Genomic DNA, 21,539 nt, shown 5'->3' on the forward strand with positions numbered 1-21,539 from the left:
CAGAATTTCTAGAGGACAGACATATCTGGAAAGTCCACCTGAAGCACAGCATCTGAAAAATTTCCATAGCAACATTCTACGGGACTGGGGGTGGGGGGTGGGTGGAGAGGGGAGAGGACATAACTTTACTCCAGTTAAAAAACGGGGGAAATAAACACGGGGGAATCCAAGGCTCCAACATTTTCAAGAAAACGCTTTCTTATGTGACTGCTTCCTTTGGACAGTCCTACTCAGAAAACCACACAAAATCACTCAGAATCAGAAAACTCAAGATTCCTAACTATGAGAAATCATGAACAACTTTATATTTACCTTGCATAAATTAATAGGAAAAGACAGTAGGTGGAGACATTTAAGAAATGAGTGTGAACTACTAACACAAAAGCTAAACTTTAAATCGTATTATTGTATTTCTATTGCCTTTAAAAGTCATAACAAATTCCTACTTTGTTGGTCTATGATCTTTCCTTTCTCATTTTTGGAAAAGGGAAGAAAATTCTTATCGAAAAGTTATCATTACTTACTAGTTACTTCATCTAAAAAATATGGGCGTAGTATCTCTCAAGCTCAATCCCAATGACATCCGAATCTACTAATCATGTCACCGAATTATTTTCAGGAGAATACGGTTTTCCGTGCAAGTATTTATTTTGCATTCCCTGACTAGGGAGGGCTTTAGTAGCGTTTTTTTGTCTTCCAAAATAAATGTCTTTTCTGAGAGTGTGCATGAACCACACATTAGAAGTTACTTTTGGAATACTGTGGAAGGTTGTGGGGCTTGTGGATTGCCTGGTGTTGGGAAGTAGCAAAATGAAAAAGGATGTGGACTGAGGCCCGGTCTGAAAACGGACTGTGATGTGAAAAATAGAACTAACCCGAAATGCCTGACCCAAATTGTAGCAAATGTTTACCAACAAAGCCAATTGATAGTCTTCTCCTGAGTTTTATAAAGTGAAAAGCTAGCAAGTTAATACCTTCTCAGAGCTACTAGTCTAAATAGTATCTTTTTCTTAAAGGGGAACTACCCCACTGCTTTGGATCCAAAGGCGCTTCTTTTTGGAACACTGAACAGAAGGGGGAAAAAAAAAAAAAGTCTGGAAGTATAGATAGGACCGAAGTAAGACACCACCGCAAAATGGGACTGCTCTGTGGACCTGGAAGCAGGGTCCGGGGCGCGGGGCTCACAGGAGCTGAGCTCGGAGTTCTCGGGCGCTCTTGGGGTTCATGGGCGCGCGGGGTTCGAGGCTCTCCTTGGCCCCAGGCGCGCTCCCCAGACATGGCCGAGCCTCGATGGGGCAGCGTCCCGACCTCCCGATCCCCGCGATAGGGAAGCACCGCGGCCCGAACTCCCTGAAGCTGCGGGGCAGCGCCCCGGTGCCCTAGTTCGCGAGCCGGTCCGGTGCCCCGTTCTGGTTCCGCCCCGGAGGCGCCGACCCACCAGGAGGAAGAAGGAGGCGCGGCCAAGGGAGGGTCGTTCCCGGCAGCGCCGCGCGGGCCGGGCCGGCGGGCAGGAAGCGCGGGGGAGGCGCGCGGGCGGGGGTCCCGCGGTTCGCGGCCGGGGCGGGGCGTGCGCGTCAGCCGGGCTAGAAAAGGCAGCGCCCGGCCCGCCCGGGGACCGCGCTCGCCGCCGGCCCGACGCCGCCATGAGCGCCGCGCTCTTCAGCCTGGACGGCCCAGCGCGCGGCGCGCCCTGGACGGCGGAACCCGCTGCCTTCTACGAGCCCGGCCGCGCGGGGAAACCGGGTCGGGGAGCCGAGCCCGCCGCGTCCGCCATGTACGACGACGAGAGCGCCATCGACTTCAGCGCCTACATCGACTCCATGGCCGCCGTGCCCACCCTGGAGCTGTGCCACGATGAGCTCTTCGCCGACCTCTTCAACAGCAACCACAAAGCGGGCGCCCTGGAGCTACTGCCCGGGGGCCCCGCGCGCCTCGGGGGCCCTGGCCCGGCGCCGCGACCCCTCAAGCGCGAGCCCGACTGGGGCGACGGCGACGCGCCCGGCTCCCTGCTGCCCGCGCAGGTGGCCGCGTGCGCGCAGACGGTGGTGAGCCTCGCGGCCGCTGCGCAACCCACACCGCCCGCGTCGCCAGAGCCGCCGCGCCGGAGCCCCGCGCCCCCAGCGCCCGGGCCCGCGCGAGACAAGGCGGCAGGCAAGCGGGGCCCGGACCGCGGCAGCCCCGAGTACCGGCAGCGACGCGAGCGCAACAACATCGCTGTGCGCAAGAGCCGCGACAAGGCCAAGCGACGCAACCAGGAGATGCAGCAGAAGCTGGTGGAGCTTTCGGCCGAGAACGAGAAGCTGCAGCAGCGCGTGGAGCAGCTCACGCGGGACCTGGCCGGACTGCGGCGCTTCTTCAAGCAGCTGCCCGGCGCGCCCTTCCTGCCCGGCGCGGGGGCGGCGGACGCGCGGTGACGCGGGGGCCGCGCGGGCTGCGGCCGCACTGCCTGGAGCCGCCGGACCGGACTCCCGCGCTTGGCCGGGACTCAGACAGCTGCCGCGTGGACCCTAAGTTACTGTGACGGCAGCTTCTCTACATCCTACGCCTAGGATGCAGCTAAGGTACTTTCGTAAAAGAGACTTTTCCGACAAGCCTTTGTACTGTAGATACGAGGGAAAGACTGAGCATGCTCACTTTTTTATACTGATTTTTACAGTATTTGTAAGAATAAAGACGCGTTAGACCCACTTTGATTCCTGCGCTCGCGGCCCTCCGAACCCTCAGGGGAGGGCGCGCATCTGGCTGACTTGCACCCCGGGGCCGGTCATCCCGGGTTGCTTTGCTTCTCAAACAGGCCGAACTCCACCTGCGGACGTGCTGGTTAACTTGCCGAGATCCGTTCGGGTGGAAGGTGCCCGCGCCCCGGGAACGTGTTGGAAACCCGTTGGAGTGCGTCCCACTTCGAGTGGGGGTCTAGGGGCAAGGAGAAGAGGGCTCGGTTACCCGAAAACCAGCCCGACTCATCTTGGCTTTCATGGGATTTGCTTTCACTTTCCTCACTTCTGTAGTCAGCTTCAAGTAGATTTTCCAAGTGCGTGAAGTACAAGTCATGTAGGAGATGGAAAGGACAGTCACAAAGCTACTTAAAACTGGCTAGCTTGCCAGTACTTGTAATATTTCAAAGATTAACCTGGACGAATAAATAAAGTCGTTGCCTTTCCCCCATGAGAGTGGGTATTGGGCAGCCTTTCTTTGTCTTGGCTGCTACCTCTATATTATGTAATTTATTAACCGTGGCCTGTCATGATTATATTGTCATAGGGAGGAAACAAAATCTTTAGTGTCCAGAGATAATTAGTCCGGGGTTTTACTTTTAACTCAGATACTCTGCCAACAAGGTGAACGATGACCCAGCTCTCCTGTGGCGGGGTGGCCTTGTCTCTGCACCCAGTGCTAACCAGACCTGTTGTTCTCTCACTTTATCTATACTTTACTCATAACAGTTTGACCTCTGACATAGTGCCCCCAGAACATTTTCCAAACAATAATAATGAACTGCAAAGTACTTAGGTTGGACACTGACTGTGCAGGGCAGTAATAGACGGGAGGACAAAGGTTGGCCCTTTGCTGGGTATTCTTTGAGGAAATGTTAAAAGAAATGGGGAAAAAAACCTGTTGAATCATGGTAAAATTTGAACAGAACACTTTAAAATTACAGTAGGACAAAATAATTTTTTCTACTGTATTATCTAAAATAAATACGAAGGCCTGAAGCTTATTTAAGCTTTAACATGCAGAAAGGTAATAAAAAATATATAATCATAGAAAAAAGTATTTTGATTTATAGTTTACAAAGCCATTTTACTAACATGAAGTTCCATTTCAAGATCATAAAGTACATTCACTTTGCCCAGGGTTAAGAAATTACCCAAACCACCACCACCTCTCAGCCACTTGGTAAAGTTCACAGATCCTGTGGCCGTTGCCAGTGTTCTCAAGAGGCTCTCCCCTCGCTCAGGAGCTCAACCTCCTCCAATCCCACGCTGCTGGTCGGGTGGGTGGTGATGCACCGGACAAAACAGGTTAACGGCCCCACCTCCTTTCCAAGGACACTCCTCACTTCGTAACTCTGCAGGGAGGAGAGGCAGGCTGGTTAGAGCAAACAGCCCTGGACACCCTGCTCCCCGCCGACTTGGCACACCACAGCCAGAGCAGGAGGCCCTTCCCTGGCCCATGACCCTCTCTGGAGGTGAGAATAGGCTGTGATACAAGCAAAGGAACTGCTTTTTTCTGGTAGCTGAGTTTGTTTTTACACAAGAACATCAAGAATGTCTCTTATCGATGTCTGTCAGTGGATACAAGGCGCACACCTCTCAGCTGGCCGCTCTAGGACAGAAGCTGGGGGGGAAGCACACGGGAAGCCGTGCCCGGGGTCCCAGCGGGAGTTCTATCGCGCCTGCTGCTGACTCCCACTTCCGCAGTCGACCAGCACTTCTGGTCAAGGACTTGCTCTGCCTGCCTCAACAAGGTATCTCTCCCAGAGCTGCCCTGAGCTGAGCGCCTCTCCCCATGCTGTAGAAAGGCCTTCCATCTCACTGTCTGATGACAGTCTCAGGGAACAGGTTAGCCCTGGGCAAGCATCATGTCCACTTGGGAATGCAGAGCTCCAGGCGACGGGGCCCGGTGACCAAGTTGGGCAGTATGTTGTGCCCTCCTGGTCTCCAGGTATCAGACCTCAGGACACTTTCTTTGGGGGAATAGGGCTGAACAAAAAGAGAGGCTTATTGGTCTTCAGGAAGACTGAAGCCTCAGGTCACGTGTTCTTTGGGAAGTTTCTCCACAGGACCTGAGGCGCAGTGCTGGGGCTCCTCCCAGCCCTGCTCTGTGCCAGACACCTGATGGATGTCTGTGATCACTGAGTTCAGTGCTAACTTGCCCCTTCCATCATTAACGTGTCCTGGCAGGGAGACCCAGGCTGGGCGGTCAGCAGCATGGCCAGGGTTGGCGCGTCTGTGTTCCTGATGGGCACCTCACTGCCCTCACCCCGTGTCTGGCTTCTTGTGAGCATGGTGTGGTGGGAGGGGCATGGAGTGTGCCCCATCCCTGCTCAGGACCAGACGCATGCCATGAGGGGGTCCAGACCACGTGGGTTTCTGGCTCAGGGCCCAGCGAGGTCCCAGCCGACAGGAGCATAAGGGCCAGCCAGGGACTGGGGGACATCTGTGACCACAGTCTAGCCTTGTGACTGCTGCCCAGCAGAGCCATGTCCAGACAGTGGGTCTGTGTGCACAGCATAGACACACTGAGGCCTGAGATGGCTCCTTCTGCAGCAGTAAATGTCCAGATTGGTCTGGGATGTGGACGCTGTGAAGCCAGCTCACTGCAATCCCCGTCTCCCACCTACAAGACAGGCACAGCACCAAATGCCCTGTTTCCCTACCGTGGTTCACAGGGAGGTCCGACCTCCCTGGTAGCACGTTCAGGTAAAGCGAGGGAGAGAGCTGAGGTCCACGCAGGTGAAGGGGGGAAATGAGAGGATGAGACTGGACAGTGTGGAGGCCTCCCGCCGGGCTCCTGTGGCCAAGACATCAAGGTCACACCCCCTCGGTCACTCCCAGGGCTTCTGTGCTCATGAGGGGCCTCGCACAGGCGCAGTGGCAGGAAGGCGGCAGAGATGCTGGAGAAGGGGGCAGGAGGTTCCCACTCAGGGCTGAGAGGGACAAGGTGATGCTGTATGCCGCTGTGTCGTCTACGAGGGCTTCCCCTGTGTGTATCCATGGGGGGCCCAGGTCCCCTGGATACAAGCACTAAACTCTGACTTGGAAAAAAAAAGTCTGAAAAATACCCTCTTTTTAAAATGCCAGGTTTGGCAGCTATAGTTTTCAATAATAACTCTATCATTTATAAATAGAGATTTAATTATACCTATATTGGGGGGAAATTAACATGAAGAAGTTAAAAACAATCACAGTACCAAACTCACACGTGCTCGTTTACATGAATACATGTATTTGTGTGTGAGTATAAAACGTGCCTCTGTTTTTAAAAGGTACAGTGTATTTTCTTTGACTCTTGCTTCTGTGATGTCACTCAGGTAGAGTGGTGGGTGTGACCACTGCCTTCACATCTGAAGCTGGACCTTGTTAAGTGGAGGCCTGAGACCCAACACTCCTGGGTCCTACCAGAAATGGCACAGTTTGTTCTGGGAATGCAGTCATGGTTCTCATGGAGAGTCATCTGATTCTTTGCAATTTGTGAATGTACATCTGCACCCTAAACTGACAGAGTTCAGGTGGTCTTCGTGGCCAATGCCCCCCTCTCACCCACACCCGTGTCCACTTCCTTCCAGGTAGACATAAAGCCTGAGAATCCACTGAGTGCAGAGGCGGGGTTGGGGGTGACGAGCTTGGCACCTCCCCAGTCCTACTGGCCTCGCCTCTGCTGGCAGAGCAGCACAAAGGGGACACTGAGGTGCTCGCCACTGGGCCTCTCAGCCAGGGCACTGGTGCACATGCCCCACACACGTGGATCACATACACACAAGCATACACAAGCTCTCTAGGATGCAAGCAGTCGAGAAGTCGAATGTGTGGGAGGTACAGCCTGCCTCCATTAAAAGGGAATAAGTGAATGAGTGGGTTCCTACCAGGCCTCTCAGACTCCAGGCCCCTGAAGAGAGCAGGAGGTCGAGGGCCACTGTCCAGGGAGCCTGGGGCCCAGGAAAGGCACCCGGGTTACTGCAGGGCCCATGGATGCTCTGGGTGCCATCCCTAAGCACTCAGCCATGGGCTTCGATTTGTTCTACTGTGTTCTCCTTGAGAAGAACTCCCCCAGCATCCTATCCTCCACGGTAACAAATTCCAAATGGCTCTGACACAGACAGAGCTCTCCTCCCTGAGGGCATGAGGTGAGATGGACCTGCCATATTTAGTGTCTGTTTAAAGCCCCCTACCTTGGAACTCTCCAATCCATGAGCCTTACCCAAGGACCAACAGTCACCGAACCACAGGCTCACCACCTGTGAAACACAGGACTTCCATCTGAAGAGAACACACGCAGGGTCCCTGTCGTCCCCACCCAGGCTGGCTACCCTCTAGCTGTCGCTTGTGAAGACTGCAGTGACCTTCCCTCTGCGGGTCTCTTTGCATCTGACAGGAGCCCTGTCCCTGTGGCCTCTCCAGTCAGTGTGGCCTCTGCCCATCTTGAGGACAGCAGGGAGCATGGGGGCTGGCTGCTCTAACTGCTGATTCCCATCGCACTTGCACACGATCAGGGACACCTGTCCACAAGCCCTCCTCGAGACATTGGTCCCCACCGCACAGCAGCCCCTTGGATGAAGGTTTGTTGGGGGGAGGGGGCAGGGGGTCAACAAGTTGCTCTAAAGAGGTGCATGAGGCTGGGGATTCGAGTTGGAACCGCAGCCAGACCAGGGCTCCTTACAGATTCTGTGCACGGACATTCCGATTTACTCAAAACTCTGACATCTGGTGTAAAGTAAAGACTGTAATAAGTGCCACTTCTCCCCCCACCCCTAAGCCCAGGAGGGGCTGGCAAGCAGCTAGGAGGGCTGCATGGAGCCTCCAAATTCAGGCTGGATGCAGAGTGGGCCTGTGGCTGTGGGAACCCTTAGCTCTGCCGATGTGAGCATCCTCTTTGCCAGCAACTGCAGGAGCTGTGCACGTCTGCCACCTGGGTTTCAAACCCTGAGAGCAGACACGCAAGCCCCTCACAAGCTTCTGCATGGCTCTGACATGGACAGAGCTATCTGCTCCATAAGGGTGTGAGGCAAGGCAGGTGTGTGCAATTAGGTAGGTGTGTAAGGGAATGCAAGTGTGTAAGGTAAAGTGAGTGTGTAAGGTGAGAGGTGTGTAAGGTAATACCAGTGTGTAAGATGAGGTGGATGTGTAAAGTGAGATGGGTATGCAAGGTGAGATGGGTGTGCAAGGTAAGGTAGGCCTGTAGGTGAGGTAGGTGTGTAAGGTTAGGTGTGTAAGGTGAGGTGGGTGTATAAAGGAATGCAGGTGTGTAAGGTGAGGTGGATGTGTAAGGGAATGCCACTGTGTAAGTTGAGGTGGTAGTATAAGGTAACAGTTGTGTAAGGTAACAGGTATGTGAGGTAAGGTGGGTGTGTAAGGTAAAGTGGGTGTGTAAGGTGATATGGATGTGTAAGGAGGTAGATGTGTGAGACTGGTGTGCAAGATAAGGTAGGCATGTAGGTGAGGTGGTTGTGTAAGGTGAGGTAGGTGTGTGAGGTAGGGTGGATGTGTAAGGGAACACAGGTGTGCAAGGTAAGGTGGGTGTGTAAGGTGAGGTGGGTGTGTGAGGGAATGCAGGTGTGTAAGGTGAGGTGGATGTGTAAGGGAATGCCAGTCTGTAAGTTGAGGTGGGTGTGTAAGGTAACGTGTGTGAGGTAAGGTGGGTGTGTAAGGTAAGGTGGGTGTGTAAGGTGAGATGGATGTGTAAGGTAATGTCAGCGTGTAAGGTGAGGTGTGTATGCTCAGGTGGCAGTCTCTTTCAGGAGCATGCCTCACACCTCTTCACAAAGCCACCACCATTCAGTCAGGGTAGCTCTGAGAGGTTTCCATGCACTCAGACTCACCCAGCAATTTAAAAAATGTATGTCTCAGATAGCTGTTCTATTAGGTCTAACTTGAAACCTTGAGACCATCCTATCACAGTGGAAGCCAGGGGACAGAGCCCCATATCTCCTGCAGGACTGATGAGAAGTAACCTCAGTTCCGAAAGGGAAAGGCGTGAGTCAGAGGAGGAAGCAGGGACCGAGCTGAGCCTCCAGAGTCTGACCTCTATTGGTGCCCAGCACACGAGGAACAGGCAGAGGGGAGAAGCACACACCCAGGGTCTGGGCCTCCACTTACCCCATCCTCGCAGGCAGCAAACTTCAGGAGCGAAGAGATGCTGTCTTGTAGCAGCTGCAAGAACCACCAAGGGGGCTGCGTCAACACCCAACCCCACTCACCGGAAACACCCCTCCCGGAGACTGACGTGTGGCTCGAGGCCACCAGCTCCACTGCAGAGACTTGAGCCTTCCCTCCTCGGGAAGAGATCAGGAGAGGCAGCCCCCTCCTGGCCGCAGGTGAAGGGGCCCTGGAGGTGGACACAGATGCACCAGCCCCTGCCGGCTCCTACCTTGACCCTGACTGTGCACCGGGGTTGCGAGGGGGAGTCCAGGAAGACCTGCAGGTGCCTCCTGAGGATGGGCAAGGTGACCACGTGGGAGCAGTCCCCACAGGAGAAGGTGCCGCTGCTGTTGGAGACAAGAGGACAGAGAGTGGGAGCCTGGTGGGGACAGACAATTGCTGCACCCCGGGTCTGGGCGTCACGTTCAGAAACCCAGGTCTTGACACAGGCCCGAAGCAGCCTGGGCGCAGAGATCTGGCCACTTGTGGAGTGGCCGGAGGAGGGAGAGACCTGGCAGGGAGCTCACCCGGCTGAGCGCCTGGCCAACAAGGGGCGGGGCCAGGCAGACCTGCTCTGGTCACCTGCGTCCCTGCTCCTTCCTGCCTCCCAGGAACCTAGCTCCACGCTCCCGTCGTCTCCAAGTCCTGGCCTGCACTGTCTGGTCTGGGCCCGAGGCCACCACCCAGCAGGTGTCCAGCAGCAGGAAAGTGAGGGCGCCCTGGGTGCCTCTAACGGCCAGTGGGGCCAGAGGACTGGCTTGGAGGGTGGGTCCAGGGTGTGTGGGGGGCAGGGGGCAGTAATGCTGGGCAGGAAGGTATGTCAGCTTGCGAAGGGTCGCCCGTGCGGTCACCAGCATGCCACACATTTATGTTTGCCCTAAGTTCTTTCTCTCCCACTTGACAACAGAGGAGCTGAGGAAGCCCGCTCTTTTCTCTTCTAGGACCAGAGGAGCCTCAGGGAGCAGCAGGAGCGCAGTGGTGACTTGGGGAGAAAACGCGCCCAGCCTCCTTTGGCAGCTCGGCTGCCCCATGTGCCCCCTTAGCCCCAGGCCGTGGGGTTCCTGGCGGCTGCCCCCTACCTGTCTGCCAGGCTCTGTTCCAGTCTCTCGCTGCCACACAGATCACACACAGGCCACGAGCAGGCGGTGCTCTCGTCCACAGCAACCACGGTGCCTGGGATCAGGGAAGGGGAGCTGGGCTCAGAGGCGGCTCTGTCCCCCAGCCTCTCTGTGCCCCTCAGGTCACAGATGGTAACAGGAGGTGCCCAGGTTTGTTTCCTCAATTTGTGAGTTTATATAAATGCTCCTAAACTTATTATTATTACTTCCCTGGTGGCTCAGATGGTAAAGCATCTGCCTACAATGCGGGAGACCCAAGTTCAATCCCTGGGTTGGGAAGATCTCCTGAAGAAGGAAATGGCAACCCACTCCAGTATTCTTGCCTGGAAAATCCCATGGACGGAGGAACCTGGTAGGCTATAGTCCATGGGGTTGCAAAGAGTTGACACGACTGAATAACTTCACTTTCACTTTCAAACTTATTATAATTCCCATTTATTGCACTAAGTTACAGCAAAGGACAAGTTTTAAAGCGTAAGCCTATTACCACCTACCCGAGTATTTTTGTCTTTGCGTTCTCCCAGCATGCGTGTTATGAGTACGTGACAAGAACGCATGCCTGCGCCGTCACGTCCTGCCCTGAGGCTCTGCATGACTGAAGATTTACGTCAGGGTTCCCCTGACCACTCTCCAGACTGGACACTAGGCGTCCAAACTGCTCTAGGACAAGGCAGCAGGCATCTGTCTACTGGGCCCTTTCCGTGAAGGGCTCTTCCCCTGGAATGGACTCATGGGGTGGACGGAGTCACTGTGTCCAAAAGTGTGAGCCCAGAGATGGAAAAACCCTCAGAGGTGCATCCCACAGGACCTCTGGCTCACACTGTTCACATTCGCCCACTGCCTGGACATTTACAGTAAGCATCTGCCTCCTGGATGGTGGAATGGAATCCCACATCTTGGTTTCCACTTTCTTGATAAGGAAAGATTCTTACTGGTTTGTTAGTATCTCCTCTTATGTGGTTTCCCTATTTCTCTTTACTCCAACATTTGTGATTTATTTATTCAACAAACAAATATGTATACAATGTTTTTTACTGTGGGATATAAATGTAGCACTGTGAACATAAGAATAAATGCCACAATTACAATGGACTCCACAGTCTGACTGGGAAAGCAGATAAACAAATGAGTAAAAATATCGTGAAATATGGGAGAAAATATCCGCAAAAGACACTCTGATAAAGAATTGCTATCCAAAATATACAAATAACCGTTAAAACTCAATAATAAGAACCAGAATAACCTGATTAAAAAATGGGCCAAAAACTTCAACAGACACCTAACCAGAGAAGATACACAGACGGCAAAGAAGCACACAAGAAGATGTCCAGTGTCATGTCATGAGGGAAATGCAAATGAACACAGAAGTGAGATACCGCTGCACACCTATGAACACAGAAGTGAGACACCCCTGCACACCTATGAACACAGAAATCAGACACCGCTGCACACCTATGAACACAGCAATGAGACACCCTTGCATACCTATGAACACAGCAATGAGACACCCCTGCACACCTATGAACACAGCAATGAGACACCCCTGCACACCTATGAACACAGCAATGAGACACCCCTGCACACCTATGAACACAGCAGTGAGACCCTGCTGCTCACCTACAGGGACAGCCAAGTCCTGAGCACTGATGCACCAAATGCTTCTGAGGATGTGGAGCAACAGGAGCTTGCAGTCACTGCTGGTGGTAATAAAACATGGTATGGCCACTGTGGACAGTTTGGCAATTTCTTACACAATTAAACACTGTCCTATGGTACAATGAACCAATCACACTCCTTGGTATTTTCACAAAGGAGTTGAAAACACAGGTCCACATACACATTGCTGCTGCTGCTGCTGCTGCTAAGTCACGTCAGTCGTGTCCGACTGTGTGACCCCATAGACGGCAGCCCACCAGGCTCCCCCGTCCCTGGGATTCTCCAGGCAAGAACACTGGAGTGGGTTGCCATTTCCTTCTCCAATGCGTGAAAGTGAAAAGTGAAAGTGAAGTTGCTCAGTTGTGTCTGACCCTCAGCGACCCCATGGACTGCAGCCTTCCAGGCTCCTCCGTCCATGGGATTCTCCAGGCAAGAGCACTGGAGTGGGGTGCCATTGCCTTCTCCACATTGGCATGTGGCTATTTACTCTTAATTACCAAAACATGGAAGCAACCAAGAAGTCCTTCAGTAGGTGAATGGATACATAAAGTCTGGCTTATCTAGAAAGTGCAACATTGTTCAGTAATTTTTAATAAATGAGCTCTCTGGTCATGAAAAGACATGAAGGAACCTTAAATGCATATTACTAACCGAAAGAAGCCAATCTCAAAAGGCAACAGACTGTATGATTCCAACTATAGGACATTGTGGCAAAAGCAAAACTATACAGATTGTGAAAAGATCAGTGGCTGCCAGGTATTAAGGGGGAGGGCTGAAGAGGTGGAGCACAGATGTTTTAGGTCAGGAAAACCACTCGGTACAGCACTGTAATGATGGCTGCATGTCATAAGTTTGTCTAAATCCACACAATGTAGTCACCAAGAGTGACCCCAGCTATAGCTATGACTCTGGGTGATGAGAGTCGGTACAGGTTCATCAGTTACAACAAACGCACCATCTGGTGGGGGTGCTGACGGTGGGGGAGGTTGTGCATGTGTGGGGGTAGAGAGAATGTGCAAAATCTCTGAACCTTCTGCTCAATTTTGCTAAAACTGCTCTAAAAAATAGTGTCTTGAAGGAAAAAAAAAAGTAGAACATAAAATACATGCTAAATTGAGAAATGGAAAAGACCCCTTAGAGGGGCCTAAGAGAGGCCCTCTAGGCTGGCCTAAGTGTCAGGGGAGGCTTCCTGAAAGAATGGAGCTGAGGTGGGGCTGCTGGTAGGGAGGGGCACAGGCCCACCCTTTACCCTGAGGCAGAGAAAAAGGCAGGTGAGACAGCAGAGAACTGTTTGGGCCAGCACCTTCCAAGTCTCCTTGGGATTCTAGACTTGATCTTGGAAGGGATGAGAAGCCAGGAAGGAATTTTAAACAGGAGATTGAGTTGGTCTAATTTTCTTGGAATGTGAAGCACTGTACATACCATCAAGATACACTGCAAATCTCAGACCATCCTTGTTGAAGAGTGGTGAAATGAGACATGTGAGAAAAAGTAAGATGTGAACTAAGTTTCCAGAAAAACAGGAGAGTCATCCTTCCCACTCTTGGAGCAAAGAATTTAATTTTCCACTAGAACAAACATTAGGAGAAAATTTATCTGTAGAGGATAAAATAATGAGAACTAAGTAGGCTTGGTTTATTAAAATGCATTCCTGCAATGCATCCTTGAATGACTTTTTGAAAAGGAAAATAATACATCCTGATTTAAAAAAGACTGCCTAGCTAATTTCATTGTTCTTACAAATCTAATCAAGATTGAGTCAAAGTTAAGCCAGTAAAAGCACAGCCGGAAGGCTTGTCTTCACAGAGGGCAGAGTCCAAGCTGAGGGGAGGGCTCCCAGCACAGAGACTCAATCACACAGTTATGGCGAGTCTGCTAAATGAATTAAGAAAAAGAAGACTGGTACAAACCACAGTTCCTTTTATCCTACGGTATCCGTGAGCGCTAACAATATTTACAATTACATGGGATTAAGCAATTTCCTTCCAATTACAGAACACGACTCGAGCTGAGGAAATACATTTTGTCTGGGGTCTTCATACCACTGGCAACCCCCTTCTGGCAAGCCAGGCAATGGCTGGATCTGGGTTTGATCCCTGGCTCCCAGTGTGCATAAAAGTTATGTCCACACTATACTATGGCTTATTAAATGTGCAACAAATGCATAATGTCTAAAAAATGAACACCTTAATTAAAGAATACTTAATTGCTAAATTACGTTAACTGTCATCTAAGCCTTCAGCAAGTTGCAATCTTTTTGTAATAGTAGCATCGAAGATCACTGATCACAGATCACCATGACAAATATAACCATAAGGAAAAAAATTGAAATACTGCGTGAATTACCAAAATGTGACACCAAAACACTAAGTGAGCTACTGAAGAAACAGCAGGGAGAGACTTGCTTGACACACGGCTGCTACAAACCTTCAATCTGTAAAAAGCATAGTATCCACCAAGCACTATAAAACGAAGTAAGCCTGTATTAAAGAATCGGAATCAATAATTCATAACTTTCCAAAACAAAGCACCAGGCCCAGAGGAGTTCACTGATCAATTGGAGCAAACATTTAAGAAAGAAATTATACCAATCCTATGCAGTTCCCTCCAGAAGACAGTAGCAGAGGGAGGGAGTACTTCTCAGCTCATCCCCTAACAACAGCATGCACCTAATTCCAAACCCAGATACAGACACTACCTGAAAAGACAACTACAGACCAGGGTCTGTCATGAACAGAGCTGCAAATGTCCTTAGCAAGATATCAGCAATCTAATCCAACTATATATAAAAAAGGATTACACCATGACCAAATGGGACTTATTCTAGGTTTATAGGCCAATTCAATATTTTAAAAAATCAACTAATTTATCACCGGGTGTAATTTATCACCGGGCTTCCCTGGAGGCTCAGCACTAAAGAATATACGCCAGTGCAGGAGACACGGGTTCAATCCCTGGGTCGGGAAGATCCCCTGGAGAAGGAAATGGAAACCCACTCCAGTATTCTTACAAGGAAGTTCCATGGACAGAGGAGCCTGGTGGGCTACAGTCCATGGGGTCATAAAGAATCAGACATGACTTACCGACTAAATAACAACAGTCTATCATATCAACAGAATAAAGAAGAAAAATCATATGATCGTATCAATAGATGTAGAAAAGCCACTTGACAAAATCCAATACCCACTGATGATAAAAACTCTCATTAATCAACGAATAGAGGAAGTTTCCTCACCTTGGTAAAGAACATTTATTAAAAGCCTACAGTTGGAATAAACCAATAAAGAAGTTCTGTGATTTAGGAAAGGATGACCCTAAAGGATTAATACAGAGGAGGCCTAGATGACAGCTGACAGCAGAGCAATCAGTCAAGGAAGGTTCAGAGGGACAGAAGGCTCCAGGAGAGAAATTACATAGGAAAAGGATGGCTCCAAAGATCTGTCACCATTTTTGAGGATTTGGAAAATAATTAAGAGTATAGAGCAGGCAGTGTAAGTAAAACAAAATTCAACACAAAACTCCATGAAAAGAATCATACAAGAAAGGAAATACAGTATGTACTAGTTTCCTGTTCAGCGAAAAATATTTATATAATCATTATAATAAAATACCATTTACTGTTTTTCATCTATGAGGATCAACCTGCAACAAAGGGCAAAGCTTTACAGCTACAGAATGGAACATTATCGATCTTAATAATCAGAACTGACTGGAGGGGAAGTAAGAGACCGGTACATTCTTTCCCTTCAATATGTGGAATAAAGAGATATTATCTTTAGCTGAAAAAACAACAAACACTCAAAACCTGACAGCTGACATCACTGACTAATGGTGGGAAAGGTGGTGCTTTCTCCTTGAGATCAGGAACAGGGCAAGGAGGTCTCTCTCATCACTTCTCTTCAATCTGGTGCTGGGAATCCAGCTAAGGTGAGAAGGCCAGAAAAAGAAATAAAATGGATAGAGACTGGGAGTGAAGAAAAACTTGTCCTTGTTCACAAGTGACAGTTTCCTATATAGACTATCTCAAAGAATCAACAAGAAAAAAATCTAGCGCTACAAAATGATTGTAGCTAGGTTGTAGGATACAAAGGTAAAATACAAAACTCAACTGCTTTCCTATACACTAACAATGAACAAGTGAAATTTTAAATTAAAAACATACAATACCATTTATATTAGCTAAAATAAATGAAATACTTAGGTATAAATGTAGCAAAATACATACAGATCTGTATGAGAAAAACTGTAACACTGCTGAAATACATCAAAGATCAAAATTATGAGAGAGATAGTCCATGTTCACGTACAGGAAGACAACACTGTTAAGATGTACACTTTTTCTAAGGTGCACTGCAGATTCAACACAATTCTCATCAAAAGCACAGCAAGTCACTTTGTGGATACCATAAGCCAAGTTTCAAGTTTACACGGGAGGCAGAAAGGCCTAGAGTAGGCAGGACAATACTGGAGAAGAATGGAGCTGAGGACAGACACACAACAGAGCCACCGTCATCAAGACAGCATCCTGCCCTCGAAAGAAAAAACCAACGCAACAGACCAGAGAGCCCAGAAACACACCCACACGAACACAGTCAACTGACCTGACATTTCAATAGAGGAAAAGACAGTGTTTCCAATAGTGTTACAGCAACTGACAAACACCCTGGAAAAACAGGAATCTAGAAAAAGACCTTACCTCTTTTACAAAATTTAACTCAAAACAGATTGTATACTGAAGTGTAAAATGCAAAACTATAAAATTCCTAGAAGAAAACAGGAAAAAAATCTGGGTGACCTTAGTCCGGCAATGAGTTTTTAAATACAACATCAAAACCACAATTCATAGGGAAAAATAAGTCTATGTTGGACTTCATTAAAATTAAAATTAGTCCACAAAAGACACTGTTAAGAGATGAGATGCCATAGATGGGAAAAGATATTTGCAAAATACCTATCTAGGACAGGACTGCTATCCAAAATATATGAAAAACTCAAAAAACTCAATAAGAAAGTGAATAACCCAAATAAAAACGGACAAAGCCCTTGGCAGACACCTCACCACAGAAGATATACAGATGTCAAATAAACACAGGAATGACGTTCCATAGCACATGCTGTCAGGAAAACGCAAACTGAATCAGCAACCTGACACTAGCACACACCTGTGAGAATGACTGACGATCTACAACCTGAGAATACCCAGTGCTGGGAGAACGGAGCAGGGGGATGTCACATGTCACAGCTCTGCTCCAGGAGCGCGAGGCAGCCTGTGTCGGCCCAGGATCACTCCACAGGCACCGCTGGCCAGAGACCCTCCACCAACACTGCCCCTCTCCAGACAGGTCACAGAGGATACCTGATCTCCCTCATCTTGGGCTGTACCTCCCGACACTCCCTTTGGTCACCATGTCTGGACATGGGGTGTTCAGTCTCAGCCTCACGTTCTGCCCTCTGAAGGGCCACTTCCTACAGATGCCTCCCCCATCACGTGAGGAGGGAGCACAACTTCTGCTGCTGCTGCTATTTGTGATTGTGGCCCACATGAAAACTATGTCAGACATCAGGCATACACCCAAAGAACAGGAAGTAGATGTCCACCCAAGGACCTTACATGAAAATTCAGAGCAGCATGAGTTATAGGATCAAACAAGTGTGCATCCACTGATGAATGGATAAATAAAACAGGCTCTATCCATATGATGGACTATTCAGCCCCAGAAAGGAACAAAACCTGAGAAACGCCTTGAAAATGTCCTGCTGAGTGCAAGCAGCCAGAAACCAAGGAGCACACAGCGTATGATTCATTCACATGAGTGTCCATGAGGTAGAGGGCAGAGGAGCAGGAGCCAGGGGCTGGGAGGGGATGAGATGTGAGTGCTGACGGACACAGGGTTTCTCTCTGGAGCTAGTTAGTGGCCATGCTTGCACAACTGTGTGAATACACTACAATGAGTTGCACACTTTAAAAGGGTGAATTTCTGCTCAATGACACTGTGATTGAAAACTAGGCTGCCACTCTATTTTCAAAGCCAGTGAGACGACAAAGGCCAAAATGTAAACTAGGAGGGGGTTGCACAGTACTGTAAATGGACTGCCACCGAATTTCTCGTTCAAATGGTTAAATTTTGTATTTTGTAAATCTCACTGTAAATTATTATTTCTTTAAAATGTGAGGTTCTTTAGGAAAGGCAAGTCTCTGTCTCACCACTGTCTGCACGCTCCTGGCCTGCATCTCTATGCTTCTTACTCCCTGGCTGCAGGTAAGAGTGGTCTGGCTCCAAACCCTTCTCAGGAAGCCAGCTCTTCAGGTACATTTTCTCATAAAATGTGGGAGGGGTTTGGGGGTGGGAAATGTCACCTGGAGTCGCTTCCTCCTCCTTCCACTGGCTCTGAGCCTGGATGACCCACCCTGGGAGACCCGAGGGGATGGGAGCCTGGAGAGCACAGGCCGCGGACAGTCTGTGCGGCTCTGCAGAGTCCAGCCTTCACGCCTGTCCACCGGCCTGCCCAGCCTCCAGACTCTCAGCCAACCTCTCCTGTGCTCCTCCCAACAGCCAACAGCCAGCCCCCATTTTACTCCAGAGTCGACCCGTGGTGCTGAAAACAGGGCTTCATCAAGACAAAAACCTGACTGTTCCACTCCGTTAGCACAGCTGGGACAGCAGAACAGGACAGGGCCAGCTGGCCACCTTGGCCCCTCTCCTCCAGCACATGGAGCTTGTGCAGCTGTCCTGGGTTTCCCACGTGCCCTCCCACCTTTCTGAAAGGCCTGCACCAGCTCTGCCTGGGCAGGGGTGGCAGTCTGGGCCCCATCCCTGCTGTCGCTGGCTCCAGCCCCCGAGCCCCCAGCCAGCTGCCCGCCTGTGGCAGTCGGAGCACAGAACTTTGGCTTCCCCGTTAGCCCACGGACTCCTCAACCAGTCTCTGAGGTCAGTCCTGCCATCCTTGGAGCAGAGATGAGAGAGCGGGGGCAGGAACAGACCCAGCTGACGGCTGGAGCCTGCCTTCTTCAAGTCCATGAGCCTGAGGAGCTACATCTTGGTGGGAACACTAGGGTAAAGGGAATGCACTGAAGGAAACACAGCGGACACATGCTCAGCCTCACAATCACACAGGGGACTTGGGCTCAAGCAGCAGTGGGGTCACAGCCTTTGCTGTTCATAAAAAGCACACGGGGTTTGGGGGTTGAGTGGCCCTGGGGTGGAGGACACAGGCCCGCGACGTACGTGTGGAACCTCTGTACCTTCTGGAAACTGACTAGCATGGTGCTGTCCCAGATCACTGTTCCCCCACGTGTCCGGTCTCCTGACCGAACTCTCCCTCACATACACCTCCGCCCTGAATCCCCCCACCCCCGACTGCCACCCCCGCCACACACACCTCTGCCACCTCCTCCCACTTCGGAGCTCACCCACCCTGCCCCGTCAGCAGCCTGGGCAGGTGTGCTCGCCCCCCCCCCCCCCGCCCCACCCCGACCCTCATCTGACAGGCTCACCCTCCCCTCCCCCTCGGCTCAGGGCTCCTGTCTGTGCCCACAGGGAGGGCCCAGGACAGGCACTCGGAGCCCCAGAGGCTGCCAACCTGGCTCTGCTTGTGTCTGAAAGGCCGGCGTCTTTTCATTTTGTTCCTCATGTACCCTATGTCAGGTACTCAACAAACACTCACTGAATAAATAACGAACACAAAGTGAGTGGGGTATTTAAGAAAATACAAATCTCTCTTCCATCAAGATCGATACACACCTTGGATGCTGCAAATGGAGTTGACCCGAGTGGCAGGGCCCAGCTCATCCAGACGCAGGGGGCCCGTCAGCTCCCAGGCACCCAGGGTCACACCCTCACGGGGTTTCAGAGGCAGGAGGACAGTTCGGCCAACACAGACAATCTGACCTGCCAACAGAGATGCTTTGGATTACTGCAGTTCTAGGTTTGAAACTAGCAAGTTCTCCTGCCAGGAAAGACTCATCCTTTGCCAGCCTCCTGGCAGTTAGTGGCAGAAGGGGTGGCCAGGGGCACTGGTGTGGGGCCCCTGTGTGTCCAGGGACACAGCCTATGCAGAAAGGGAGCCAGAGCTGTAAACACACACAAACACGGGTTCACATTCGATGCAGAAAGATCAATTTCGTGTCACGCAGCTTCAACACTGAAAATATGCTGTCCAGGCAGGGTCCTACTGTGGTTCCTGGAAAGAGTGCTGACGGGTTATAAGCAGAGAGTCAGGTCTCCGTACCTACAGGCTCCATATCTGCAGACTCCAGCCAGAATGGATGCAGACTACCGTGGGTGGAAAACACTTAGGGAAAGTTCCAAAAAGCAAAATGTGGATTTGCTGCACATCAACCAGTATTTACACAGCCTGACATGGCACGAGGTACATGTTTTACAGGGTTTACCTGGTAAGAACATGTATGTAGGTCACATGTGAACACCACCTTTCTCTAGACGGAGACTTGGTGCTGCAGAGGGTGGACATCGAAGGATGGACATTAATGCTTGAGCTCTCTGTTTGTTTTACAAAGTGGTGCTCTAGGCAGCAGCTTTGTTACTTCTGTACCCATAAAGCATGACCCCAACAGACCCTCCCCAGTGACCCCAGCATCACCCCTGCATGCCAGCACCACAGGCGGGGCTCTATTCTGTCTAGGCAGCTGTCACAGGGGCCTGGTCTGCAGGGAACTCTGGGCCGGGGAAAGACCAGTGCTTTCAGTAAGAGGAAGGCGTACCCTGGTCTCGGAGAGCGTCCCGGAAGAGGAAGCTTTGGGAGGTGGCCTTGCAGAGAGCATCCCGGACCTCCTGGTCCAGTAGGCAGGAGGCAGCAACACGCACAGGCATGGTTCTGGGGAGGCCTGAGTCCTCGTCCAGCGTCTGCAGAGTAATGTCGGTCACCACCAGCCACATCTCCCTTGGCTCCAGAAACAAACTGTTTGCCTAGAATTCAAAGTCACAGTCAAGGCTATTAACCTGGTGAAAGTGAAAGTGAAGTCACTCAGTCGTGTCCGACTCTTTGCGACCCCATGGACTGTAGTCTACTAGGCTCCTCTGTCCATGGGATTTTCCAGGCAATAGTACTGGAGTGGATTGCCATTAACCTGGTAGCTCTTCTTAAATCCAAAATTATTTTTAAAGGCAATAATCTTAGATGATTATTATTAATACTAATATTTCTGATATCATTTCAATAAGTATTTCCACAGATGCAACGGCCTTTGCATATGTGGTCATCAGCACCCCGGACATGGCCAAGCCCAGTAAGCTCCAGCCCTGTCGCTGTTCTAAGGGCTCCATGGCTCGGGGGAGGCCTGTCCCTCCCTGGCTCCTCTCTCCAAGTCCTCTGACCAAAGAGGAAGAAGCCACGCACTTCCTCCCAATCCCACGTCCACAGGGTGAGGATGTGAGTCATCACAGTGGCTTCCACGAAGCACACACACTCTTCTCTCCTGCGAGATGTAAGTGTCCCAAGGATGAGGAAGTGTTATGAACGAAATGCTCACAGCCCTGGCCCCATGGATGCACATGGTGAATCCTACACTCCAGTGTGACGGTCATGGACACAGGGCCTTCGGGAGGTGGCTAGGACACAACTACATCAGTCTTCTGTCATTAGGACTCAGTAGATGCACATGGGGACAGGATCTGACTGGAGTTACCCCTGGGATCAGCAGGGCCGGGCTATGAGAAGCTGGTTGGCATGAGGGTGTTGCTGGGATGGATGGTGGTCAGGCTGATGATCCCACATGGCTAGTGAACATGACTGGGCAAAGAAGGTGACCGGTGAAGTCAGGGGCTGTGAGCTGAGTGGAAGAGGTGGTTCACATGGTTGGGAGGTTGATTACATATAAGAAATTAAAGAAGTTTATACTGAGGAAAGTGAGAGCCGGGTTTCTCAGAGCTGGATGAGGGAGTTATTA

The 21,539-nt window shown here is 50.8% G+C and overlaps 2 protein-coding genes across 2 annotated transcripts in view; one reads left to right on the forward strand and one right to left on the reverse strand.

The window, feature by feature from the left end:
- Positions 1-1,591: 1,591 nt before the first annotated feature.
- CEBPD (CCAAT enhancer binding protein delta) lies at positions 1,592-3,168 on the forward strand. The gene has a single exon (XM_061438709.1). It carries the CDS (start codon positions 1,644-1,646, stop codon positions 2,412-2,414), a length of 771 nt encoding a protein of 256 aa, XP_061294693.1. The 5' UTR covers positions 1,592-1,643; the 3' UTR covers positions 2,415-3,168.
- A 588-nt stretch (positions 3,169-3,756) lies between these two features.
- The window catches only part of SPIDR (scaffold protein involved in DNA repair), a 277,556-nt gene continuing 259,773 nt past the window's right edge, over positions 3,757-21,539 (reverse strand). The window contains exons 15-20 of the mRNA XM_061438706.1: positions 20,355-20,559; positions 19,375-19,521; positions 9,938-10,031; positions 9,088-9,205; positions 8,817-8,870; positions 3,757-4,069 (exon numbers count right to left, since the gene is read on the reverse strand). Coding sequence (XP_061294690.1) covers positions 3,935-4,069; positions 8,817-8,870; positions 9,088-9,205; positions 9,938-10,031; positions 19,375-19,521; positions 20,355-20,559 — 753 coding nt within the window. The 3' untranslated portion in view covers positions 3,757-3,934. The remainder of the gene's footprint in view (positions 4,070-8,816; positions 8,871-9,087; positions 9,206-9,937; positions 10,032-19,374; positions 19,522-20,354; positions 20,560-21,539) is intronic.

This window comes from Bos javanicus, chromosome 14 (genome assembly GCF_032452875.1).
Source record: "Bos javanicus breed banteng chromosome 14, ARS-OSU_banteng_1.0, whole genome shotgun sequence".
Taxonomy (NCBI): domain Eukaryota; kingdom Metazoa; phylum Chordata; class Mammalia; order Artiodactyla; family Bovidae; genus Bos; species Bos javanicus.